The following is a 27,957-nucleotide window of genomic DNA, read 5'->3' as shown; positions in this document are numbered from 1 at the left end:
CGGCTCGCGGGCAGCCACGAACCTTCGCCACTGCCGGGTCTCAGTGGGTGCCTGCGCCCGTGCCTCACCCGCCTGCCCAGGTCGTCCCGAGGCTCGCTTCGCCGGCCGCCGGTGCTCCACGGCGCTGCCCATGGCCAAGCCCGAGAGCCGACTTCGGGCGCCAGACCGGCTGGAAGGTGGCGCGGCTCAGGTGAGTGAGGAGCGCGCGAGGCGAGGGCCGTCAGTCTGGGGAGTGGCGAGACCAGGGGCCGTCGAGGTGCCCTGACCTGGCAGCCCGGACTTAGGGCAAGAGCAGAGCCCAAGGTGAGCTGAGACTGGAGCAAGTGGAGTGTACACTGGGGGAAAAAGGAAGGAGAGGCCAGAGGTTTTCCCATCCTCCTAACCTCCTGACTTGGTCCCTCAGCTGTGCAAGTCTTCAGGGACTGGTTTTTACAGGCAGGTATCCGGGTTTCTGATTTGGTGGATTGGATTCTTTTTTCCCCCTTACTCCCTAGCAGAGTCAGGAGGTTCACTCCTGCCCGAGGCTTCTCCCTAGGACCGACCGTGAGGGGTAGCAGGAGCGCAAATCGCAGCGGAGCCCGGGTACCACTCTGGCTGAGAACTTGGGGCGCGGATACAGTCAGCAAAAAGTCAGTCTGTTGAGGGAGCATCCAGGGTGGGGAAACCTTGGTCTGGTTTGCTTTTGGAGCGGAGCAGAGATGGGGCATTTCCCGAGGGGCGGGGATGCTCGGGAGGAGAGAGGTCGAGGCGACAGACAGTTAAGTACCCTTTTCCCCTAATGCCAATTATGCACGGTTCTGATTTTTCGTGTTACTTTCTACTCTTTTTTTTCCTGCATCTGTTTCTATTTCGAGCACCTTGGGTGGTGACGGCAGATGAAGGTGAGGGGAGGAGGCGCGCCAACCCGCGGTGGGAACGCGTAGAACCCGGCTCAGAACCAGGGGCACACTCACGGAGCCTGGTGTCTCCAGGTGCGCCCTCCGAGCCAGGCGGCCGACCGCGCGCTGCTCCCCCTTCTGTGCCGGGAGCCGGAGGGCCGCTTCCTGAGCCGGCAAAAAAAAAAGATGGGATGGAGAAGCGAGCGGGGGCAAGAGCTGGGATGCAGCGCGCGGGGTGTGAGGTGTGCTCTGCTCCGCGGACGTTTGCCGGCTCTGTGAGTCTTCCATCTCATCCCCTCCGCCGGGCGGGAGTCCACGCTTCCTCGCACTCCCAGGCCCCTCTCTCGGGAGGGGATTGCATCCCTCTTCCTCCGCCCTCCACTTTGCAGGACCAGTTGTATCCGTTCCTTGTCTTGCGCGAGTCTCGCTCCTCCCCCCAGCGTTGTCCGCCGGCTATTTTTATCCACTACTTGTACAGAGATGCTTTTGGGGGGATTCTGGGGAGGCGACTCCAAATCTACTGTCTTCTCGCTGCGCTCCCCGAAGCGGTCCCCTGCTAGCAGGGAGCAGCCGCGCGGAGCAGCCAAGGGATGAGGATGGAGTGCGCCCCACTCCTCCTTCTGCAGCCTGAGCTCTCGAAGCCCCGGCACCAGCGGCTCCGCTGCTCCGCCCGCCGCTCGCTGCGGGAGCCGATCCCCGGAGAGTTCCTTAGGGCCCGGGCGCAGGTGCTTGACCGACTTTAGTGGCCACAGCCCTTTTACATGCAGGATCCTTTGGGTCCTACACGGGCGTTCTCGCCTTGCTGCAGAATCTTACCTTATTTTGTTGAAGTGTAATTACCAACTTCCACTCAAGTGTTAATTTCAGGAATTTCATGTTAAAAGAAAAAGGAGGGGGAGATAACCCAACTTCTGCCTCCCAGCATTTCTGAAGCCCTTTCTTTGGCGTTCGGAATTATTGTTGCCTTCCGCTTTCTCAGTAACGATTGGGTGCGATTCGAATGAGCGTGACCCAGTGAAATTCCAGGAGATGGACGCTTCTGCTACAAATCCCCGCGTTACTCTTTGTGTTTCCAGTGCTTAGATTTTTTTTTTTTCCCCCTCCCATAGGATTGTAGAAGTAACATTGAAATGGACCATTGTGTTACATAAGGTTTCTCCAGCGCTAGGCAGAGAAAGATCAGCTTCTCAAGGAGCTTTTCAGGGCTTCAGCGGGTCCTTTCTAACTCTTTCAGCCGAGTTTGACTGGGATCAGCAACTTCGTGACTAAGCACTCCTAAGTCGAAGCAGTTAATTACGGAGGTGACATCCAGTGAGGCTCCCTTACGGAGGCATCTTGAGCGGTGTTTCCGGGCTAGAGATCCAGGCTGAAGCTGCGGGCTGTTCAGGGCACCGTAGCTTTAAGATGGGAAATTCTTTGCTCGGGAAACTGGTGAGAAAGTGCTACCTTGAACTTGCAAAGGGCATCAGGAAAAGTCCATGGTTCTTAGCTGTGTTGTGTGCTTTGTGTGAAATTTCAAGTCCTCCACTTTGTAGATGCTCAGGAACCCTTGGACTCCACAATATAATTGGGGATGCACTTTTGTTGTGAAAAGAAGAAATCCTCTTACTGAAAAAGTCTGGAGTGCTCCTTGAAGGGAAACACAAAGTGGAAGCTTTTCTTATCTTGAACTAAAATTTGATGGCGAATAGAATTTGTGGACTGGCTGATGTAAAATTGCTTGATGGGTAAACAGTGCTTTTCCCAGAACAGGGCATCTACCCAGGGTGGCCCATACCCACAGGGAGTACAGAGTCATGTTCTCTCTATTGAGGCCAGTTTGGAGAGAGGGACAGTAAAAGGTAATGATGTCCTGATGGAACTGAGCCTGTTTTCAGGGTCACAGCTGAGAATCCAGGTTCCAGGGCACGCTTCTAAGCCAGGGTCCTTGTGTGAGAGACAGTCTTGGAGGAGTAAAGGCCTGTAGCAACTTTGGAGAGTAGCAACCTTCTAGCTGCTCTGTGGGAAATGCAGTAACTTTCCAGCTGGTGTTGGAAAAGATCTGGGTTTTTCCCCATCACTTTGATGTAAGTATCTTCCTTCAACCTCACTAATGACCCGGTGTTTCTTAGCAAGGCCAACGTTTTCCAGTGGGGAATGGCAAGAGTGCTAGCTGAATTTGGAGCCAGCTTCTTGCCCCAGGACCCTAAGCAAATTATTTTTTACTCTCTGAGCCTCAGATTTTTCCTCTGCAAAATAGAGACTGAAAGATTATGAGAAAAGTGAGAAATGTATGTGAAGAGCATTTGGGCAGTTCTCAAAACACTGGTGAAAAATATACAAGGTTACTTAATTTGCTTCTCCTGCCAATTTCATTTGGTCTATTTTAATGCTAAATTTAATTATAGTTTGTGAATGTCTGTGTGAATTACATATGCTAAACATTAAATGAGGGAGAGGGTTTCATATAATGGACCAGTATCTCCTTGTGATTAAGCCACCTGAAATTCACCAGCATCAGGGCTCCTGGCTTTTGAGAACAATTAGTTTCTTGTTTGTAGAACCAGAGTTAAATTTTTGAGTGTTTTTTTTTTTAGCTTAATGCATTTCCTATGTCTTTAGGAAATATATGTTTCAGGAAGGGCCCTGATATTGATTAACCAAAAAAAGGAGGAACTTGCAGATGAGTGTATCAGTTGGGGAAAAGTGATACATGATCAGTTTCAGGAGATGACCTGGGTTTCCCTTGTCTACCTCTGTCATCAGCATAAAGTGTCTCTCTATTGCATTTTGGTGTTCAAAATTTGTCCCCAGGACCTAGCTAAGTGGCTAATACATGCTCGATAAGTATTTTTGAAGTGAGTGAATGAACGATTGAACTGAATCTTCACAGCAACCCCGTGCTGTACACAGGCAGATGGCATCATTTCTGTTTTAAAGATTTGGAATCTGCTGATTAGAAAAGTTAATTAATTTTCTGAGGGTACAGAGGATTACAGATTGGAGTTCAGGTCTGTTAATTAATTTTCTGAGGGTACAGAGGATTACAGATTGGAGTTCCATTCGGCTGTACTGCCTGTGTTGCCCTCTCTCTCCCATCATCACTTAAAATCTCCTCCTAATCCATAGTGGACTTCTGCATTTTGGAAGCTTCCCAGCAACCAAACACCCTTCTTATTCAGGGAGTACCACCCTCCCCTCACGGAGGGACTTTTCCATAGGGGGGTGGGGCTCTTTCTCTGTGTCCACATCTCCGTGCCTTGAATTGGGGTTCAGCTGGATGATCCCACCTGAGACTTGGAATCTCGAGGGACTAACTAAAGGACAAAAGGACAATTGAGCATTTATTTATGACCGTGGGTCATGAATCAGATGGTGTCAGCGGCAGCCTCAATGTCACAGGATGTCCCAGGGATGCCATTCCTATGGCATTATCCTGACGCTCCCTGGTGCCAGGTTCCCTCCATTCCTTTTCATTTCCAAGCCTGGCTTTTCAGCTTCTCATTAATTCCTAGAGGTAACTCATAGTCTTCAAGTAAATTCTTTCTCTGTTTGATTTAGCCAGAATTGTAACCAGCTGATGCTCAGCCGTTCACAGTTTGTCTTCAGGCCTGCCTCTGGCATGAAGCATTCTCAGCTTCCTCTACCCACAGGGAATTAAGCTCATAGCTTTTTCAGGCCGTTAGAATAATATTTACTGGGCCATAGTTTGTCAGTTGTTATGTGATACCACCAGAGTTCTAGAAAAATGAATACATTATTCTTCCAAGAAATAGCGTAAACATAACGGAAATAGATCCCAGTGGGCATCTTTTCTTTTCTTTCTTTTTTTTTTCATGTTACATGCTTTTTGGTAACTTTCCAGCAGGGGTCGCTCACTCAAATGCCTTCAGCAGCCAGGCAAGGAATAGCCTGAGCAAAACAGGCCTGGGAACAATCAGGGTAAGGGGGGTGGGGGGCTGCAGCTCTGACCCAGCACACAAGTTGGGACCTCAGGCCCTGTCTTGCCACATCTGATTTTTTTTTTTTTCCAAGATAGGCTGCAAGTTCACAATTTTATGTAGAATCTACTGACTTTTAAGTACCAGCCGCTAATTCAAAACAATTCTATAGGTAGGCCCCCTCATCTATATCCCACAGGCCTCCAATTTATGGCCTCTGGGTTCCGGGGACAGAAAAGAAATTGGTTGGAATATGAGGCTAAGTAAAATCAGTTCTCGGGAGTATTGAGGCAAGGGTACGCTGGGAGTGTAGTGTAGACAGTGCTCCAGTGAGTTAAATTTCATGTCTACAGAATTTGTGTTTCCTTGTCCTGTAAGCAGTTACACCAATTGCATTTATCCCTTTAACATATGTTTATTGAGTTCCAATCATGTACCAAGAGTTGTTCTTCTCACTGGTGACACAGTAGGGAATAAAACAGAGGGAAAGCCTTGCCCTTCTGCTTGTCTTCTAGTGGAAGAGACAGGTAAAAGCAAGATAGGTAAGGACAATCTATCCTAGATTAGATCGAGATGTGCTAAGAATAAAAATAAATCAGAGGAAGTGTAAGGGTGCTGGGGTAAAACCTTCGGCAGGGGGGGCAGGAATCTCCAAGTTCGGTCTCTGACTCAGCATAACCAAAGTCAAGTTTCACTGTCGGAAATAAAAGATTTTGGGGTGTGGGAATTTGGACCCTGGATTATATTCTGGTAGTTGCTATTGTGGGTAAACCCCTAATAACAGACTGTTATCTTAATTTTAATGAAATCAACTATTGAGCCCATTCATTGAGTGTCCAGCAGGTGCCGGGCACTGGATTAGGTGCTAGAATCCACTAACAGACAAAACCAATCAAGGGACAGTCCTCAAGGAAATTGTAGACCAGCGTGGAAGACATGAATAAATGATAGCAAAAGAGTAGATGGCTAAAGTGAGCAAGGAGGGTGGAAAGGGTGTCATAACTATTGAGTTTTGACATTCAGAATGCTGGCATTCAGCATCTTTTTAATGGAGCATCTGATATGTGTCAGGAACAGTTTAGGTCTGTGCTTCTCAACCTATTTGAATCCTGGACCCCATCATCAGGAAAGATTTTTTTTAAAGCTTTTTTTACCTGGCCATGACATTTTGTATTATTACCAAATTTCATTTTGTGTCAAGAAAACAAAGTATTTAAAAAATCTGTTCTAAGATTTTTGAAACTCTAGTACACCCTCTCCCCAGTCGGCCCAGCCATTAATAGTGACTGTTGTTGCCAGGGCAGTTGTGCAGAAAATTAAAAAAATAGTTCTTGTTCTTGAGGAACTTACAGTTTCGTATGGCAGTCAGATAAATTAGCATTTTTTTTTTTTTCCACATATGAGCTGAGAAATGCATCCTGTTTGAGCCTTTGTCTGTGTCATCAGGTAAGCCTGTCCTTGAGAACACCTTTACAATCAACCTGTTTATTTCTTGCATTGCAGTACTCTCTCCCACAGCGTGGTTTTGTAGCCATAATGTTTATCTGGAGTCCTCTCATTACTTCATTGCTTCACTTGCTCACTATCGCTCACGCCCCCATCAGAATATGCACCCTGTGTGAGCAGGCATCTGGAGGTGCAGGCTTGTTTCTCCCACCAGCTTCCAGAACAGTGTGTCTGGTTCCAAGTAGTTGCTCAGAAAAGAAACAAGAGGCAACATTTCTGCCTGGGGGAATTAGGAAAGGCTTCATGGGGGAAAGAGAGAGGCTTGCAGAGAAAAGCCAAAGAACGATGATGATACAAGATAATCAAAATATGGCCCCAAGCCCTAGGTGCGATCTCATTTCTCGGTTTTAGGGATTCCCAGTGTGGTCAGCCCAGGTGAAGAGCTGACATGCTAAACACAAACCCTTCCCTGATTAGATCCTGGCAGCTCCAAAGCACTCTGGCATGAAAAGAATGAAAATGATTAAAAAAGACGGAAAAAAATGGGAAAAAAAAGAAAAGAGTGAAAATGATAACTCTTTACTTCCATCTAGTACGTTAATACCCACTGTCTCCTTTTTCTTCTGTACCCAGTCCTTCAAGGGAGACAGGGAGCTCTTAGCATCTTCATTTTGTGTTTAAGGAAACCAAGGTCCAGAAGTGAAGCGACTTTCCTTAGATCCTCAGAACGAAGGCAGCAGACCCTGGATCCAGGGCTGTGCTTCTCCGCTTGCAGTGAGCAGATCGCTCAAGGTGGAGATTGGTTAAACCCCTGGAGGACTGAGTTTTCTATAAGCGAAGAAATATATTTAGATTTCAAACATTCACGTCTCCTTTGATTCGTTAAGAACTTCCATTTCAGCACTTTCTGAGATGCGTTTTGTGTCTTGTTGAATTTCCCCTAGAATTCTGCAGATTAGGTACACCCTGCAATAGGGTTGCTTTATGTAAATGTCTTCACTCTTTAGTTTAGGAGAGTAAATCAGAGTCCTGCATCAGCAGTTAAAATACAGTGGGAGAAAGGTGATTGCAGATGCAGCTGAAATGAAAAGGCATGCTCTTCTAGCTGTGCTCAGAAAAATACGTACTCAAGTGGCATGGAGTGAAAGCAGGCTGGCACTGTCTCTGGAAAACTCACTTGCACTTGATGTAAATAACGTCTTCAACCAGATTTTTCGCAGTGTCCCGGATAGGAAGGACAGAAAAGGTGTCAATTACAGGTTTCTGGGATTAGATTTCGGAGTTATTCTTGAGGTGGAAACAGCATCGCTTTTGAAGTCATGTCTGTTGGCATTTCTGATCCCCTCCTTACTGATTGTATCACCCTGAGACATAGACAGTTTTTCTGGGTCTCAGATTTTTCAACATTCTAATGAGGATCAAAAGAGATTGCCCATATCAAATGCCTAGCGTAGTGCTCAAGAAAACTTATATTCTTCTTATGCAGAGTTGCCCGATTTAACAAATAAAAATACGGGACACCCAGTTAAATTTTAATTTCAGATAAACAGCATATACTGTTTTAGTATAGGTATATCCCAGATACTCAATATTAAGACATGATTGATTGTTTTTTCTGAAATTTAAATTTAACCGGAAGTCCTATATTTTTATTAAGCATCTCTATTCTTGCAGTGACAGTTCTGGGTGATGCCTTTGGTGAATGTTCTAGAGCTGGAGGCAGTTACAGAGGGGAGAATACAGTAATTTGGAGGTGAAATGACTTAGCCAGGGATCCAAGGAGAGCAGGAAGGGCTGTTTTCTCTGATGAGCTTAGCAACAGATTAAACCAAGGCAAGCTTACTTGTTTGCTAAAAGAAGCAGAAAAATTGTGGACAAGTCAGATCTCTGAGTGCATTTAATAAGTTAGTCAGATATCTCCCATGCATGCACCAGATTATTCCCAATACCCTTTGGGAAGAAGGTATTTTAATCCCATGAGGCTACCAGGGGAGCATTCAGTCCGCTAACGCAGCACATTATTCAACAATATTGCTCCGAGCTCATTTACTGCAGGGCTGGAGTTGGAACTACAAGGCACACACAAGGGTTCCACTGAGTACACTGAAGGAATACTTTGTGCTTTGAAAACTCACACCTGCAATTTCTCCTTCATCAGATGAATCCAAAGCTCATAAAACAGTGAGAGGGCCTTTCAGACCCGCTCCTCCCAAGTAGATGAACTCAGGTTATGAACTGAGTCCGAGATCTCCCCAGGACTGCTGGAATATGTTGTTCTGAGGATGGCCATGAAAATGTGTTTCCATTTCCGGTACTAACCTGCTGGGGAACTCAATAAACAAGACTTTGGCTGCCGGTAGACTTTTCCCAAGCAGAATTTAATGCTTTCTTCTATAGTGAGATACTGCTCATGCCAAAATAATCAGTTTCTGTTGCATCTGATATTACTAACTCCTCATTTAACCTGAGCTGCTTACTAGCATTATGTTTATACGGAATATGGACCAGAAAGAAGACAAAGCGGCATGGTGGTGAGGATGTAGTCTTAATCAGCCAGAGAGATCTGGTTAGATCTACTTTGCTACTTCTCGGCCATGCAGTAAGGAGGTGTTACTTCCCCTCCCTAAGCCTCAGTCTCCTCATCTTCAAAATGGGCATAATTAAAATTATAGCAGAGGATTGCTTAGTGCACATTAAACCAAATAAGTAGTGTCAAGCATTTACATGGTGCCTGGCTCATAGTCAGCTTTTTAAAAAATGTTATTAATAAGACGACAAAAGAAAGCAGTGTAGACCTTGAGATTGCAAACTCAATGTCATGTCACAGAGACCATGGACTGAATCTCATGCATCATGATAATCGTCTCTCTAAACCTCACATACTCTGTGATTTTTAATTATGGATTTTTTCATACACTTATTTAATGTTTAATCTGTTCCAGTAGATTAAATCATAGGAGGATGGAGGCTTCAACCCTGGATCAATTCTGAACCAGTGCCTGGTAGGCAGTTGGCACCCAAGAAATAACTGTTGACTAAAAAAACCTAAGAACCCAATATATTCTGTTTTTAATTCTGATTTGTCAGGATTAAATGTGGTGGTGCATAGGGAACATTTAATGCCCAGAGTGGGTGCTCAAAACCTAGCTTTTCTTTTGCTGTTTTGGTTTTTTTAAAACTATAATACAAGTAATGATGCAATTCAAGTCCTGCAGCATGGCATTCACATTCTAATCTTTCAAGCCTTGTCCCTCACCATCCTCTGTTCTGACACACACCTTGTGTTCTGACCACAGGACTGCCCATTGTTTCCCCAGATAAATCAGGAACGTGGACATTCCACCCTTTGCCCATGCTGTTCCCTCTGACAGCCTCCCCCCCTTTTTTAAAATTAATTAATTTATTTATTTTTGGCTGAGTTGGGTCTTCGTTGCTGTGCGCGGGCTTTTCTCTAGTTGCGGCGAGCGGGGGCTACTCTGTTGCAGTGCGGTGGCTTCTCTTGTTGCAGAGCATGGTCTCTAGGCACGTGGGCTTTAGTAGTTGTGGCACACGGGCTCAGTAGTTGTGGCTCGTGGGCTCTAGAGCGCAGGCTCAGTAGTTGTGGCTCGTGGGCTCTAGAGTGCAGGCTCAGTAGTAGTGGCACACGGGCTTAGTTGCTCCGTGGCATGTGGGATCTTCCCGGACCGGGGCTTGAACCCGTGTCCCCTGCATTGGCAGGCGGATTCTTAACCACTGTGCCACCAGGGAAGCCCTTCCCCCTTTTTTATTAGCTCCAGGCTCTGTCCTTCCCTTAGGTCTGTCCTGGATGCTCTCCAACCACCACCCCCCAGCCCCATCCATAATAAATAACGTGCATGTGGCAGTTGCATGTGGCAGCTCTGCGGCTCTCTCTCTCTCAGGCACAGAGTAGGGTTGCGTTTTTCCTATCTGAAGATCAGATGGCCTTGTGACTTGCTGTGGGCAGTGAAAGTAAGAGGAAGCGAAGTGTCACTTCCTGGAGCTTGAAGGGCCAGCTGAGGTTCTGTGCAGTTTCTCCCCACTCTGGCGTGATGGCCTGCACTGTCTTTCTAGGTCTCTGAGAGCCTCAAGGCAGAGTCCTGCCACCAACCTGAGTGGGACAAGCCGCCGAGGGAGGAGGCACTGAGATGTGGGGTCGATTCTCAGTTCTCCTGGCTCCTTCCGGCGCCGTGACGTTGCTATGATTGCTGTGGGCTTCACCGCATCCCTCAGGAAACAGCTGCCCCCAGAGAGCAGGATAAACCAGTGCTCTCAGAGCTTTGCACCCGCTCCTGTCTGCTCCCCCATCTCAGTGCAGGATCGCTCAACAGAATATGCCGCTGGGAAGTGAAAGTACCGTTATCATAAACAGAAACGTCAGGCTTGGAGAGAAGCCTGATGTTTTAGTTCAGATTTTTTGAGCTCAGATGGGCAGCTGTCCCTAGTGACCCACCAAGGAATGAAAGTGACCCCAGAAAATGTCCTCTGGGTAAAGTGAGTGCCGCCCAGCGCTCTGTCCTTTCCCGAGCCCTCTCACTGCTGGCAGCCCTGTGTGCATAAGCCTTCCCCTAGCCTGGGAGGCTCCTGTCCCAGGGAAGGCTCTACACTGTTTAGTCTTGAAAGTGGAGCCGGCCTTGGCCTTGCTGTGATCCCAGCCACGCTTCCTCCATCACACAAATTCCAGCAGATGCAGCAGAAGGGCTTGGGGTTGGCATGGAGCCATTAGTGAGGATTCTGATTACACAAGCCACCGGGCCCTGCTGATTTAAACAATCGCATGTGTTCAGAATTGCCTTCACCTGCTGCCTTTTCTGACTTAAATAGTTCTTTACGGTCCTCTGCAAAGATGGTGCAAAGGGTAATTATCTCGTAATTGTTGTCCTTTAAACACATTAGATTGAGCCACTTTGTGCTTTGCATCCTGCTGTTTTCTTTGTCATCTGTCTCTCTCTGCACAGCTCTCAACACTCAAAATGTTCCACTTTTTCCGAAGAATGCTTTTCCGTGTCAATTTTTGGAATGTTGCAATTCCTTTCTTTACTTACGACAATTATTGAGCAGCCTAGTTGTTATAAAAATCTGAATTTTCATTGCTATTATTGTCCTTTTATTTTTCTCTTCAAGCTAATTCATCATACTACTGTTGATTGAACTAATTTCATTGAACTTCTATGTACTGAGGGTCTAACCCTGTGTCAGGTGGACTAAGGTATTTTTCTGCAATATCTCATTTAATTCTTATAGCCACTCAACGTGGTAGGAAGCATACCCTATCTTTGGATGGGAAAAAATAAGACCCAGGGAGGCATGTAGCTTTTCCGTGATCAAATAAATAAGCCAGGATTTAAACCCCGGCAGATATCAACTCACTTGCTTTGATCTTCCCACACCGTTCTATTTATTTCTCTATTTTTCTGTTTATATACTTTACCCTGGATGTCAGTTAAAAGCGTTGAGCTTGGCTTTTGTCCTCATCAGACCTCTGAATGTTTCTTAGGTATTTTTTCATGAAACATGTCACAAACTTCCCCTTCCTGGCCTCCTTTAAGTTGCTAAAATAGTGTCTACCCCAGAGCCTCCTCCATCTCATTGGGCTGTAAGTATATATTTCCACATCCATCTTTCCCCTTCCACAGTGGTCTCCTGGAGGCTGAGGAGGGGACCTGTCTCCTTCCTGTATCCCTGGGCAATGCCCGGAAGGGACCTGCCCTCAGGAGGCCTGGTGTCTGTGTCCTGAGCGAATCACATAGACTCCTGGGTGTGGTGTCTGAGGGAAGAAGGAGAGTAATATGTGTAAGAAGAAATCTTCTTGAAATCTAATTTAGTGACTCACCCTAAATGTCTTTCTCCCTATGACTCTAAACATTTGAAGGAGACTTGTGGAAAGCCAAACCATAAATTTCAGCACAATCTTCAAAACCTCATTTAATTTGAACCCTTGTGCTTTGGCCAAGCCCCTCCTTTTCCCTGGCATGTTGGACACCAATGCTAGTTTGAGTTTGGTCCTAATCTGGAGTACAAAGCCAGGCCTGCATGTTCCAACCAGCTGATGGGGGAATGAAGGTAGTTGTCAAATGGGAAAGCAATGTGGCTCAATGATCAAGGGGGACACAGTCAGATTTTTTCTTTGACAACTTTGGAAACTCATTGTCATGGAAGCATCACATGGGCAGGACTTCAGGACACGTGTTAGCTTCATTCGTGCATTGATGGCCTTGAGAGGGTGTGAAAGTTGCAGGAAGTCTTGAAAACTTAGTTCATCATTGGAGCTATCTCTCTCTCTCTCTCTCTCTCTCTCTCCCCCCCACACACACACACACAATTTTATGCAGCAGATTCCTTTCAGAAGGAACTGGAATGGGGAATCCCATGGATGAGCCCTGCTGAAGTTCCATCAAATCTAATCAACACCAGAAAACAAAGAGCAATGTAGAAAATCACATGAAGACTCCTGTTTGTTCACTCCCTCTTCCAATGCGTTTGCTTTTTCCTTCTTGTTCACTAAGAATTGGAGAAAGAAATACAATTATTGGGACATGTTAACTCATTCCCACCCCACTTTCCATCTTTGATTTTGAAACACAAAACAAACTATTTCTAAATGTAACTCTGTTACAATTCTTCTTATCTCTTGACACATTAATAAGACCAAAATAATTTGATGTGTGATGTATGTCTACCCATTATTGTTATCTATGAATCTTTCCGCTTATTAAGCAACATATCTGTAGCCATCTCTCAGCCCTAACCTTAGTGCAGTCATCACATATTTTGCCTCCTCTCCCTCCATTTGCCTCCCAGTACACCCTACACCCCTGCATGTACCTGAGTTATTTGAGGGAAGGAACAGGATGCAAGCTGTATCTCCAATTCTCCAGTGCCTGATACACAGCAAGTCTATTTAGGGCTTGGCTGAATTGTGGCTACGCTGAGCAGGCTGATAATTGGGTTTTTGCACGTCCAACTATTCTTCAAAAGTTGCATCTTCATTTATTTAGGGAGAGACTGAATGTTATGTGTGGTCAGAACCAAGAAAATGGACCCCTGTGGCAGCCCTCAGCCCTTTCCTGTTGTCTTAAGCAATTTTGCTCACTCCCAAACTTACATCCCTCTCTTACACAAGCAAAAGCCTTAGAGTCCACTGCTTCTATCCAGCCGAGAAGGTCCTGAAGCTGACCCTTTGGAGTTGGGTGTGGGGAAGGCTTATCTCACCGCACACAACCCCTCAGCCCCTACCCCAGCCTGAAGGGCTTGGTTTAATTGTATATCTTCTAATCACTGAGAAGCCTTTTATATAATGCTATTTTTCTTCATCTTGTTTTGTTCTGGTGGTGACTAAGCATCCTTTGGAGATGGTTCTCTAATCTACCTGATCTACCTCTTAATCAGGTGCTACGTTAAATTAATATTTGTTGAATGAACGCTGAATACGATCTGAATAGAACCAGAGCAGCAGGTAGTTTGGGAGACCCTACCCAAGGGGACAGTCTTTCCTGCTAGAAGCTGTATTATTTTCCCTTATATCAAAAGGACTTTAGCAGTGTAGAAATTCAAGACATGTTGCTACCTTTAACCCATGAAATGTTAGACTGATGCCAAGTGACAAAACTTTATGATTTATTTTTAACAGTAATTGTTTTGTTTGGAATTTTGGATAATAGTATCTTGCTTTGATAGTCAAGAATGTTTCTTAATTCTCTAAAGGCTTTGCGTTGTAGATAGATATAAGAGGGCGGATGTTCTTAGCATTTGTGGTCCGATTGTTTCCTTTTGTAAAAGAGGCTTAGAGTATTTCTTTGTCTTGGCCAAGGTCACACAGAAGTCAGGACAGAACTTGGGACTAGACCCCAGCTCCTGACGCCAGCTCAGCACCATTCTCACTCTTGTTCACTGGTCCTTTCAAGCAAAGGTGACTTTGTGGAGATGCATTTTATCTGCCTGAAATGATCGGTGTTAGCAATATTGACTACCTGAATAAGACCTTTATCAGCCACTACAGTGGAAAACAGAGTCCTGCCAGGCCTGATGATGACATTTGGTAAGAGTTTTCTATATGCCAGGCCCTCTTCTTAGCACTCATGTAGTAAATATCTCCTTTAAGCCTCATGACAATCCTACAAAATTAATACTGTAACCATCCCTACATTGCAGGTAAAAAAAAAAAAAAAACAACGAAGCACCCAGAGAACACATAACTTGCTCTTGGTCACACAGAGGGAGTAAGGGATGGAGATGGGATTCAAACCCACACTCTTAACCACCAGCCTGCCCCCTCTGAGCTCTTGTAATTCATCTTAGGGTTCCTGGATGTCTCCCTCAGATGCCAGATCGTTTCAAATATGTTATTTAAGTAATAATAAATTGAAAATATTTTAAAAGAAGAAACCATAAATCACTCTGCAGCAACATTCAGAAAGAATAAATGACCAGGCTGACGATGATTGAACTTATTGTAGAGTGTTATATTTACTCTGAAGATACTGAAATTATAACAAGAGATAACAAGAGATCACAGAGAAGCTTGTGTCAAGTGCAAGATCTTTTCGATAGATTAAATGGCATTTAAAGATTTCAAGATGACTGAGATAATAAGGTAGGTGTTTCCTGTTTAAAGTAAATTCATTATAGATAAGTTCAAGCTCAAATCAGAGGCAAATGAGACACTAATTCATTTTGTAAAACCTGAAGCTTAAGAATAAAGGAATATTTAACTTGAATAGTGTTTTTAAAAAATTTTTAAGTAAGGGATGGACAGAAATCACAGCCCTATGTGTATGCGGGGGAATGGAGGAAAAAGCCGTGCACCACCATTGCTGTATTCAGTGCTGTTACAGGAACAGCAGCAATTTAATTCAAAAAAGGAAAAAAAAAAAAAATACAGACAATGTGAAATCAAAACCAGCCATGGCACCATGCTTTAATTCTGTCCATGCCTGTTTCCCCTTCAGCGACTTGCAGGCAGGGAGGTCTTAGTCCTCACTGGACCCCTGGTGTGTTTCAAGGTCAGTACTAAGCTCTCACTTAAATGTCTGCCTTTAAATGATCATATTAAACCAAGAACATGCATATCCAAAGCAAAGACAAAAACAAGCTCTTGGACCAAAAGTGAGCAGTAGTTTCCAAGATTTTCCATTAACTTGCCCCATCTTGGAGTCTGTGCGTGGCATTGCTGGGATTCAAGCTCAGCACTTTTTGCTTTGTTCCATTGCCATGGCTTTTTTCCCTCCACTGTGTTTCCGAATCTCAAGTCGTGGCCCCTGCTGGCTCCTGCAGCCTCGTATGTGTCACCCTCCCCCATAGACTGTACCTCCACAGCCAACCCCAGCACAAGCTGAGTCCCCGCAACCTGCCCTGCCCTGCCCTGATTCTGCTACAGACTCCATTTGGGATGATTGTCCCTGGGGGACTGCCTGCTGAGCAGACCCCAAGCCTCCTCCTGGGTTATACCCGGCCATTGATCACCTTTTGGTGGAACAGCACCAGGCCCTCCCTGGTCTTCTACCTGTGTGGCCTCTCTCCCCTGGGCTCTGATGCAACTGTGCCCGATTCCTGCCCACACTGAGCACGGTAATAGGTCTCCTTCCACCCGTATCTTCTACTTTACAGGGTGCTCTGAGGACGGTCACTGGGTTATTTCTGTGTCCCCGGGAACTCAGTATAATCTTAGAAACATCATAGGTGCCTTGTAAAAGTTTGAGGGGTCACCTGTGGGCAAAGTATAGACCTGAGGCATCAGTCTTTGCAGACTTGCTTTCTAATCTTTTCTTTTTTTCATCTTCACCTGTCTTGGCAACTGACAGCCATTTATTACATTCATAAATAATAATAATCAGGAGTTTTCACATAAATATCCATCGTTCAATCTTGAAAAATCCAAAGATCAGCCCACACGGGTCTCTTGTCTCCGGCCACATCTGCCGGAGCTGGCAGCAGCTGGCTCCTTAGACAGACCACGTACACACATGGCTGCTTGCTGCCGTCCCCACTGGCCAGCAGGCTTCCTAGGTTGATATCACTTGCCTGGTCCAGGAGATCGCTGTGTGCTACCCCTGGGAAAACTTACACAGTGGAAGCAGTCGCAAGCAGACTCTTTTTCTTTACTATTTCTTCTAAGGGCTGTGTATGAGTCTGCTCAGGTAGCTGTAACAAAATGCCATAGACCGGGTGGCTTAAACAACAACAAAAATGTATTTTTCCCAGCTCTCCAGTCTGGGCAGTCCAAGACCAAGATGCCAACAGATTCCGTTCCTGGTGAGAGCTCTCTCCTGGATGCAGATGTTTGCTGTCTCCTAGTGTGCTCAAGTGGCAGACAGAGTACCAATCTCTCTTCCTCTTTTCATAAGGACCCTCATCCCATTGTGGGTCTTATCCTCAGGACTCCATCTAAATTTAATTACCTCCCAAAGGCCCCATCTCCAAATATCCACCACACTGGGGATAAGGGCTTCAACCTCTGAATTTTGGGGGGAAACAAAATTCACTCTGTACAGTCTGGCTCAAGAAATGAGACAAATCCGCCCTCTACCTTTGCCCACCCAGGGGAAGAATTTACTTTGGCTTGTATATACGTATTTTCAGCTGCAAAGTATTCTAATGTTCCCTGTCCCAACATAAAAGATACACAGATTCCCATGTGTTTGGGCCCCAGTGGCATGGGAATCAGGAGACCTTGCTTTCTGATTCATTTCAGCCCCTATGCACTTGACCTTGGGGTTCCCGTTCTGTGCCCACCTGTTTCCCCATCAACAGGGATACGGACAGGACAAGATGACAGCGCAGGGTTCTTCGGCCTCTGATGCTCTGTGTGTCTTTCATTGCCGTTCCTGGGGAAATGTATGGATTTCATGGGTGCTGGCCATCTGTGGGGTGATGATGGCCGTCCACCTCAGCCAGGGAGGGTCCCACAGTCAGATGGTACCTGTTGGGAGGTTGGGTCACACCTGGGGCAGGGATCGAGCCATGCATATCCAAGTGCACTGAGGCAGCCCAGCTCCTGTCTCCTGTCTGCTAGCACGGCCCCCTTTTCCACTCAGCTGCACTGAGTAATAAGAGAGGCCCTGTCCGCCCTCCTGTCACAGAACTCTGCCTGTGCCAGTGTGTTTCTGCTTCTAATGAAGGATTTATTTAGGTCACTGCTGCCTTCTGTGCACAGCACCGCCGATTAAACATGTTGAGGAGAAGTAGCCCCTCCTCCTCAGCCCTCCTGGGGGCCTCCCCACTGCACACATATGGCTGCCCATCACTCAGGCAGGGGGTATTCACGGAGGACCCTCTGGGTGCCCCCTCCCCAGATAGAGAGCCTGGATTGCTTCTGTGTGTCACTGTCCTTTCTGCTGTAAGCCTTTGTCTGGTTGAGTCACTGCAGTACTTTGGATCATGAACAAATGCGTTTGACTAATTATCATCCTTGATTCCCATTTATACCACACAGCCTTCTTTTTTTAGGGACAAAAATAGCTACCACGATTGAAGGGCTTGCCTTGGGCCAGGCAATATGGCAACTTCGTAAGCACCACATAGACTGTTCTATTTAATCCTCAAAATTGGTATATATTGGGCCAAGGCATTCAATCTAAGGCTCTGAGATTTCAATACTGTCTTGTGGATTTTAAGTTATAGAGCTGAGATTTGAGCCTGGGTTTTTGGCTCTAAATCCTCTGAATTCCAACATCTCCCCTCTGCCCCCCTCCACAGATAACACCACCTCTGTGACCGGACTGATCCCTCTCTATTTTGTCTACCGCAGGTGGTTCCAAACCTGGATTTAAAAACAAACTGCCCCAACAAGCATAAGAAACAAAATCCAAAGGCACATCAGCCTCCACAGCCCAAGGCCAAGGGCATCAGGATCTGAATGTGAATGAACACAGTTGTTCCAAGCTCACTGAGTTCTTGCCATTCCGAGGGCTATGGGTGGGCAGACCAGTTCTCCTGGGAGCTTATTGAAACACAGACTCCCAGGCCTCTCCCCAGAACTCTTGGATCAGAATCTGCATTTTGAACTAGATCTCTAGCGGATCAGTGTGCACGTATAAGTTTGCAAAGCACTGTTGCTGGTGATTGTCATGGGGCAGACAGAGCTCCTGGGGGGATGCTTTAGTCACCTCCCACTTGCAACTTCTTTCTAGATGCTTCAGCCCTAATCTCTCACTAATTTGGAAAACAACGTTGTATGGGTTGACTTCAGACTACCTATGGGGCAGTTTGCCTTTATCATCCTCATTGTATCATGGAATTCTCAGAAGCTCGGCAAAACGCTGTGAATGAAATCTTCTGGCCCTAAAGCCTTGCCCCACCATGCTGCCCTCTCTGGTTGGCCCAGGTCCCTCCTTCCTTCAATCCTGAAGAATTACATTCATTATGCAGGTAACCTTTTGTATATATGGAACCTCCCAGCCGTGCCATGGAAGCAACAGAGCATAGAAAGTCTGGAAGAGGGAGTGTTGGAAGAGTCCTGATCTTTTTCAAGGGGAAAACAGGGCCAATTACTCCTCCTTTTCCCAGGTAGCCGGTGTGGCCCAGAGAAGCTTACTAACATTATGTGGACTGACCTGGGGTCTTTTCTACCCTGGACTCTTTCCACCCCATCCTACCTCACAGCAATTACAATAAGTAAATCCAAACAAAAGTGAATGTCAACACTGGATGACAAGTGTCATGTGTAGGCAATTTCAAGAAAATAAATATTAATGCTAGTCTTGAGATCTCACTGTCCTTCTGTAGACTGACAGGCATGAGCTAAATCTGTTTCCTCTTTCTTGGTTTCCAAGATGATCTGCCAAGGATGGAAATTTGACAGCTCTGCCATGCGCTCGTAAGTTAGCATTGCAAAGGTAAAAGTGAAGACATTTTTTTCTCCTAAAGATGAACAAAAAATCCCATACTGTTAATTGCTCAGAAGTTTGGTTGGATATGGAAATGACAGTTCTGACCAAACTGTCTTGGCTCAGGTATCAGTGCATTCCAGAAAATTAAATCACTCAATACTCGGGGATGCTAGGAGAGAAACAATTCTTGTAGAGCAGCACAAGAGCTCTTATCCTTCCTGCTATGTTATCATTCTTTGGAGTAAGCTCTCCCTTCTGCCTGGAATGCACTTGCCACTGCCCACAGAAGGCATCTCCATTCAAAGGCAAAGCAGCACAATGGGCTTTACAGATGGCCTGCGGAATTTTAGTCATCACACTTGCTGGTTCTGTGACCTTGAGAAGGTCATTTAACCTTAATAGTATGTTTCCATGTCTGCCTTGGGGAGAGAGACAGGCCATTAACATTCGTTGAATGCCCACTGAGTGCCAGGCACTGCACTATCTCTTTGGCGTGGGTAATCTTATTGAGTCACGATGGCATCCCTATGAAGTAGATTTTAGCCCATTTTGCAGAACGGCACATTGAGCCCCAGAGAGGTGAGAAACTTACCTGAGGTCAGTTAGGCATAAGAATTCTAGCCTGGGTCTGTCCAATTACAAAAGCTTCTTTGCTTTTCTACTACTGCACACTGCCTTTTCATTGCTTACAAAAATATATAAAATAAAAGGAGACTAACCACCTCTTACTATCGTTACAAGTATTAGAGGAGATAATTTATACACGAGTGCCTACCGCCTGAAACACAGTGGGCACCCAGGGAGGAATCTATTTCTTTCCAACCCTTTTGTCAGATCCCTTAGACGACTTGGGTCCCCATGTTTTGATCGTCCCTGTTATCCGAGGAGATTCTCACCTGTGCCAGCTGGGTCACTGTCTTTTGTTGAGAGGCTGGGAAGTTTTTCCTGCAGACACAGGGACCGCAGGTGTCACTGTTCCCGATGCACTGAATTTCCCTCCTGTTAAATATTCTAGTTATTTCATTTTATCCACGAATATACTGCAGTGGTGGGACTGAGAGCAAATATATTGTATTAGTTACATTTGAAATCTAGGTCATGATGTGAATTATGTAGTAAGAAGACTTAAGGAGAAAATTAAAATATTTTTGAAGGGTTATTTCACTGCTTCCCCTTCTTTTGTAATGAAAATATGTTTTAGACTCTCAGGTGATCTTTTCCAATCGCCATGAGAAATTTTGAGTCCCCCTCTTAACATCTGGTTTCTGCTTGACCCTCTAGGGAGGGAAAACTCACTACTTTTTGACACAGTCTTTTTCATAAATTGTCAGACTGTTAAGTTTCTCTTTCTGCTCAATTAAAAGCCTTTCTCAGTGCCTTCAGTCATTTGCCTGACTTTCCACAGCATTCGATGTGCTCATTCAGCAAATAGCATCTCTAGTACCCACTGTGTACTAGCAATCATGCCAGCCCCAGAGGATGCAGCAAAAAGAGACAGGACACCAATGAGGAAGCTCTGAATTAACATTGTTGGGTGGAGAGGCAGACAGTAAACAAGCAAACAATTTTGGATAGTATATGAGGAATTTAAAACAAGATGATGGCAAAGAAAGTGATTAAAGGAGAGTGGGTGGGCTGACATTGCGGGAAAGCCAACATTTGAAATAAAATCTGAATGACGAGAGAGAGCCAGCCTCGCAAAGCCTGGGGCTAGCATCCTGGAAAGAGGGAGCAGTAAATGCCAGGGCCCAGAGCTGGTGTGAGCTTGGTGTGTTCAAATGAACAGAAAAATCAGGGCTTGGCTTAAAGGGGCAGTGAGGTGGGAGGGGCAGGCAGGTCCCATCCTAGGTTCCTCCCTGACCTGAAGAGGAGTTTCGATTTAATTTTTTTTTTTTTTTCGATTTAATTTTTAATGCAAGGGAATCTCCATCTGGAAAATCCTGTGTCCTCTCCCATGTGTTCCCAATGCCTGGTGTGTGGTCAGCATCTTCATGGTGGGGCCCAAGGATGCCTAGTGCTGCTGATGGGAAAGACTCTTGTCTTTGGAATTCTTGAAACTCAGAGCTTGGTTTATCACTGCAGGAGGAAGCAGACAGCCTCCCGGATAAAAGGGAGTGAACAGAGAGTGGGCTGGATCTCTTTCGGGGACCTTTTAACCCATCTACAAAGGGAAGGATGGGGTTCATTTTATGCTCATTCTAGCAAGTCTGGCCCATTCCAAGGAATCCTGTTCTTCATCAAAGAATCAGTGCCTGGCATGATGGTTCAACAAGAACAAAGACAAACCAAGGAGCCCAGTAACTACTTATACACTAACTCTGGGTGTTGCCACCTAGTGTAAGGGGTGGTGAGGTTCCTGGCTTTGCCTGCTCAGACTCAGTTTGAATCCTAGTTCTGTCTCTTAACTTTCTAGACAAACCACTCTGTTTCTCTGAGCCTCACTTTCTTATAATGATACCAGTTCTATCGAGAATGCAGTGAGCATCACAGGGGTCCTGTGTGCAAAGTTGCCAGCCTAGCGTCCGCTTAGTAGCGAGGGCCGCAGATGGCAGCTGCCATGGTTGCTTTTGGGAGGAATGTGGCTCAGGCTAGAGGTTCTGTTGAACAGTCTTTGTCTGTGCCTATGCCAGCTCAGGGCTCCAGACTTTCAGAAGATTCCTTTGATAGTACCTAGTTTACTTCCGGAGGGAGAATAATCCATTTATCTTTGTGCTGCTTACAAGTTCAAACTTGCCTTCCTGGTCCTTTTCCTGTTTGGGGAGCTCCTAAGTTGTGAATGGGGTAGAGTATCTTACTTATTAAGAAAGCACTTTCCACAGTTAAAGAGATTTCAGAGTAAGAATTGCAACACTGCTCAGTGTTCTAATATCTCTCTGCTGTCCACCTCAGTTGCCAGTAGCCACATGTGGCCTTGAGATGTCCTGTAAGAGGAAATGTATACTCACTGGATTTTGAAGACAAAAAAAGTGCAGAATATCTCCTTAATTTTATATAGTGATTACGTGTTGGAGTGATAACATTTTGGAAATACTGGCTTACATGAAAGATGCCTTTTTAAAAAGGGGCTCCTGGAAAACGTACAAGTCCATATGTGGGTCATTTTAACACCTATAATAAAAGTAACAATAAGACATGATCTGTCTTAGGGCAAGATATGACTAAGTGTCAGAGACATAAATAAATAGTGGCTGCTATCACCTTTGAGGGGGGTTGCTGTTAACTTTCCTGAGCATCTCTTGATCACCTATGGAGATTTGAGTTTTTTCTCAGAATGTAGTAAAACTGTGTGTTACACTTTTTATTTACACAACTCATCTGCTGCATAACTCCTGTGGGGAAGGCACCATGGTTGGCATAATGGAGGGGAGAAAGTATTGGTTAAAGTGGGGAATTCATCTCATAGCTTAGCTAAAATGCTAGCTATGCAGCATAAATTCAATAAATATTTGTTTGATAAATGGAAAAAAAAAGTGCATATGTGCTTCACGTTACATTTCTATAGGACAGTGCTGATAACCCATCTCACTTCAGTCCCAAAGTAGCCATTTGAGGCAAATGGAATTATTACCACTTTACAGATGAGAAAACTGAGGCTAAGAGAGGTTAAGGCACTTGGACCAAAGTCAAAACTGGAGACAGGATTCCTGACTCCATAGCCTGTGTGATTCCTTTAACTCTTCTACTGAGTAGAACAAGTGAATGAGTTTCACCCACATGCTATATGTATATCCCCTGTGTACCAGCTGATTCTGGAGTTGGCAGCCAGGGCTTGTCACTGCTAGGTAGGTTTTTTGGGGGGGCTTTCTTCTTTAGGATCCCCAAAACACTGCCATTATTTTAAGACCGCATACTAGGGAGATAGCAATAATAGCAGAGAGAGTACAGAACTGGAACTCAGGATCCACAAGTTCTAGGCTCTGATTTTCTACCTGACCTTGGGCCTGTCACCTCAGGGCCTCCTCACCCATAAAATGAAAAGCAGGGACTTAATGACATGATGCTCTGATGCTCATAATTCCATTGTCAAGATCAGCTGGCCCAGATGTCCTGGCTTACAGGTTCACCTGAGCTTGGGGATCTTTCCTTTTCTGAGAATGTTACTAAAAGGCACAAAAATTCTCTCTGTACCACTGAGAAATTCACATTGTCAAACTACAACAGGAAGAACTTGGCTCTCGATGGCCACTGTGTGTGTGTAACTACATTTTATATATATTTAGATGTACAAATATATGCGTGTATATATATACATAAAACTTAGCTAAAGTTTCATACACACACACACACACACACACGTGTACATATGAGACTTTAGCTAAGATTTTTCTTTTCCATATACCTCGAGTATTTTTGGAATGTAATGTAGACGGCTTAGAATAAGTAAATATACATTTTAGAATCTATTACATTATAAATGAGGAGCTTTTAAACTACAAACTGCCCAGTTTTTTGGTTGTTTTGGAGGGTTTTTGTTTTTGTTTTTTGCTTTGTTTTCGTAAAGGACAAACTATATTTAGTTTCTTGTTTCTGCTGTCTGCTGGTAATTTCCCTTTAGGAAAAAGATCTCAGATGTGCACTGTGCTAATCAAGATGCCTCATAGCAGAATGGAAAGAGCTTGAATAGTCAGATAATATGAATCTCAGATCTGGGCTCTGACTCTAACCCTTAGATGTTGCAGGATCAGGTTGCTTCCTAAGTCTGGATGCAGAGCTGTGTGATGGGGATGACAATACCCACCACAGAGAGTATAGCAGTTTAGTGTGGAGAAGCTACTCTCTCCCTCACTTCACCCACCCCACCCCCTGCACACGCACACACACACGTGTGCACACACACGTACACACGTGTGCACACACATACACGTGTGTACACACATACATACACAAACACACACAAGCATACACTTGCACATGCACACACATACCCCAAACATGTAAAAGGCAGGCACAGCTGGTCCCTTTGGTCAACCCACATGGGCAGTTGAGAAGGAAATAGAATTTCACTGAAACATACTAAAACGTTCATTTGACTGAAGCAAATGGCCCATTAAATTGGGCTCGTCCAACCAGTAAGACCAACCTTGAGCCCCATCTTGTTTGGCCATCCCTCCTTAAATTTTTCTCTTTCTTTTTCCTAAATAAGTATGTCAGGTGATTTGGCAAGTCCCTTTTCTAGTGTTCTGTGATTTTCTAAAGGTTTCAGCTTTTTGATTGCTTGATCTTTAATGTACATTTTACAAAGTGGCTATTACAGTTAATATCTGAGGGAGGTAGATCAATTGATCTGATCATAAACATGGAAGTCCTGGGGCTTCCCTGGTGGCACAGTGGTTGAGAGTCTGCCTGCCAATGCAGGGGACACGGGTTCGAGCCCTGGTCTGGGAAGATCCCACATGCCGCGGAGCAACTGGGCCCGTGAGCCACAACTACTGAGCCTGCGCGTCTGGAGCTTGTGCTCCGCAACAAGAGAGGCCGCGATAGTGAGAGGCCCGCGCACCGCGATGAAGAGTGGCCGCCGCTTGCCGCAACTAGAGAAAGCCCTCGCACAGAAACGAAGACCCAACACAGCCATAAATAAATTAATTAATTAATTTTTTTAAAAAAAGTTTAAAAAATTTAAAAAAAAAACACCATGGAAGTCCTGCCTGTTGTTCTTTATTTACACATTCTAGACAAGTTTTAAGCTAATAAAGTGAATTTTAAACCTGGCATAAAGGAGATGATGGGCCCTCTTGATAGAAAACATTTTTCTGGCTCTGTAAATCCCATAGTCCCCAAACTGGGCCTGTCTGCAACTCTTCCTGAACTGTGTTTAGACAGAGATTACTTAAAAGAGAGTTTCCGGGACTTCCCTGGTGGTGCAGTGGTGAAGAATCCGCCTGCCAATGCAGAGAACACGGGTTCGAGCCCTCGTCTGGGAAGATCCCACATTTCGCAGAGCAACTAAGCCCCGTGCGCCACAACTACTGAGCCTGCGCTCTAGAGCCCACGAGCCACAACTACTGAAGCCCGCACACCTAGAACCTGTTCTCCACAAGAGAAGCCACTGCAATGAGAAGCCCGCGCACCACAACGAGGAGGAGCCCCCGCTCGCCGCAACTAGAGAAAGCCTGTGCGCAGCAACAAAGACCCAACACAGCCATAAATAAATAAACTTTAAAAAAAAAAAAGAGAGAGAGTTTCCAATCTGCTCTTTCCGGGAGAGGGTCGAACACGGATTGCTGCTTATCAGCCCCCTAAAAACAACCACCATAGCTTGTGTGTCTTTGGAAACTCCATGCCATCTAGCCCAGCAGTGCCCGTGTTCCTGAGGGACTTTAATGCCCAAATGTGATAAATCTCAGTTAAAGAGAAAAAGGTATAAAGCAGGCAGTTCACGGGAAGAGCCCTGAATTTAGAATTTTAAATTTGGACCGTGAATTTTGAAATGGACTAAATTTTTGTGTCCTTGTGTTTCTATAACTGTCCTGCGTTTCTGCCTTACACTGTAGTGTTAGAATGACAATCCACTGAGCAGACTGCAAGACCTGTTCTTTATAAATAGTAAACCTTTGCATGCATGAAGGTTTTTTGCTCTTTCCGGTAACCTCGCCTGTTTATCCCTCTAGGCCCACTTCAAACATTTGCTTTACTAGGAAGACATCTCTAATCATTTCAGGCAAAATGAATGAACATAGGCCCTCACAGTACTCTGCCTAAATTATAATCGTAACGTATATCACACTGATGCTTGCAGTCTTGTTGTATCAATTAACCTTTGCAAAATTTGTGCTATAATACAAACCACCCCAAAACTCACTGGCTTAAAACCACAAGCATGCATTCTCACTCCTGAGGGAGATGGCTGGGCTGCACACAGGGGACTGATGGGGCAGCTCTACTGCAGGTGTCTCTCGTCTTCCTCCTGGGACCAGCAGCTGGCTGACCAGGGTATGTTCTTCTCGTGGCAAATATAAAAAAACCCAAAATCAAATTGCTGGGAAGTACATTCCCCCTACAATGAGGCTATAGAAAGAATTGGATGCAGGGAAGAGTAAAGAATTGGAGTTAATCATTCAATCTTTCAAACAGGTTCACCTGCCCTGTTAGATCAGGAGCCCCTAGTGGGTTGGGGAGCAGAAACAATGCCTGCTTCCATATCACTTGCCCCTCTGCCTGGGGCTGGCAGCTAGTAGATATTCTCTGATGTTTGCCGAGCTCCAAAAGTCCTTCCCAACCTTTTCCTTTAGAGCAGGTGTTGGCAAACTATGACTGCAGGCCAAAGCTTGGCCTGGTTTTAGTGCCAACAAAGCAGTAAAAATACGAATGTTTGAAAAAAAATAAAAGAAGAATATTTAATGACCCATGAAAATTATATGAAATTCAAATGTCAGTGTCCATAAATAAAGTTTTATTGGAACACAACCACACCCATTTCTCTATGTATTGTCTATGGGTGCTTAGAGCAAAATAGCATAGTTGGAGTTGCCATAGAGACTATATGTCCCCAAAAGCCTAAAACATTGACTCTCTTGCCTGTACAGAAACTGTTTGCCGCCCCTGCTTCATAGGATAAAGGAACCGATAAAGCCCCAGGAGGTGAATGCCGTGCCCAAGACGACAGAGTTGTCAGCTTGATTAAGCCCAGTATTTATGTGGGGTTAATACTTCTCCCCTTTGTTTCCTAGTAATCGGAAGCCGGCGACACTCATGTGTCAGTGATCTGGAGGCATCCCTCGCGGCAGCGCTTCATGACCCAGCGGCGCCCCGCCCAGTGAAGCCACCGTGGTGTCCAGCATGGCCGCGCTGCTCCTGGGCGCGGTGATGCTGGTGGCCCAGCTCCAGCTAGTGCCTTCCCGCCCCGCCGTGCCCGGGGCCGAGCTGGGCCAGCCGGAGCTTGTGAGGAAAGCGGCGACCTTGCAGGGCGAGATCCGGGAAGGCGCGGCCCCCAACGGCTCCGCCCAGCAGCTGCCGCAGACCATCATCATCGGTGTGCGCAAGGGCGGCACACGCGCGCTGCTGGAGATGCTCAGCCTGCATCCCGACGTGGCGGCCGCCGAGAACGAGGTGCACTTCTTCGATTGGGAGGAGCATTACAGCCAAGGCCTGGGCTGGTACCTCAGCCAGATGCCCTTCTCCTCCCCGCACCAGCTCACGGTGGAAAAGACCCCCGCGTACTTCACGTCGCCCAAAGTGCCTGAGCGGGTCCACAGCATGAACCCGTCCATCCGGCTGCTGCTCATCCTGCGGGACCCGTCAGAGCGCGTGCTGTCCGACTACACCCAAGTGTTCTACAACCACGTGCAGAAGCACAAGCCCTACCCGTCCATCGAGGAGTTCCTGGTGCGCGATGGCCGGCTCAACGTGGACTACAAGGCTCTCAACCGCAGCCTGTACCACGTGCACATGCAGAACTGGCTTCGCTTCTTCTCGCTGCGCCGCATCCACATCGTGGACGGCGACCGCCTCATCAGGGACCCCTTCCCCGAGATCCAAAAGGTCGAGAGGTTCCTGAGGCTGTCGCCGCAGATCAATGCCTCGAACTTCTACTTTAACAAAACCAAGGGCTTTTACTGCCTGCGGGACAGCGGCCGGGACCGCTGCTTACACGAGTCCAAAGGCCGGGCGCACCCCCAAGTCGACCCCAAGCTCCTCAATAAACTGCATGAATATTTTCACGAGCCAAATAAGAAATTCTTCGAGCTTGTCGGCAGAACATTTGACTGGCACTGATTTGCGATAAGCTAGGCTCGGAACCTTTCCTATTGTAAGTTCTAGTGTACATCTAGGGGGGAAAAAGAATTTTAAAAGGGCATTTAAGCTATAATTTATTTGTAAAATCCATAAATTACTTCTGTACAGTATTAGATTCACAATTGCCATATATACTAGTTATATTTTTCTACTTGT

At 45.8% G+C, this 27,957-nt stretch overlaps 1 protein-coding gene across 1 annotated transcript; it reads left to right on the top strand.

Annotated features, from left to right (window-relative positions):
* On the top strand, nucleotides 1-27,957 carry HS3ST1 (heparan sulfate-glucosamine 3-sulfotransferase 1). The gene is made up of 2 exons (XM_061191244.1): nucleotides 1-190; nucleotides 26,736-27,957. The coding sequence occupies exon 2, from the start codon at nucleotides 26,845-26,847 to the stop codon at nucleotides 27,778-27,780; it is 936 nt and encodes a 311-aa protein (XP_061047227.1). The 5' UTR covers nucleotides 1-190; nucleotides 26,736-26,844; the 3' UTR covers nucleotides 27,781-27,957.

This window comes from Eubalaena glacialis, chromosome 5 (assembly GCF_028564815.1).
Source record: "Eubalaena glacialis isolate mEubGla1 chromosome 5, mEubGla1.1.hap2.+ XY, whole genome shotgun sequence".
Classification (NCBI taxonomy): domain Eukaryota; kingdom Metazoa; phylum Chordata; class Mammalia; order Artiodactyla; family Balaenidae; genus Eubalaena; species Eubalaena glacialis.
Note: the sequence above shows the minus strand (reverse complement) of the source record. Positions and strands in the feature narration are given on the sequence as shown.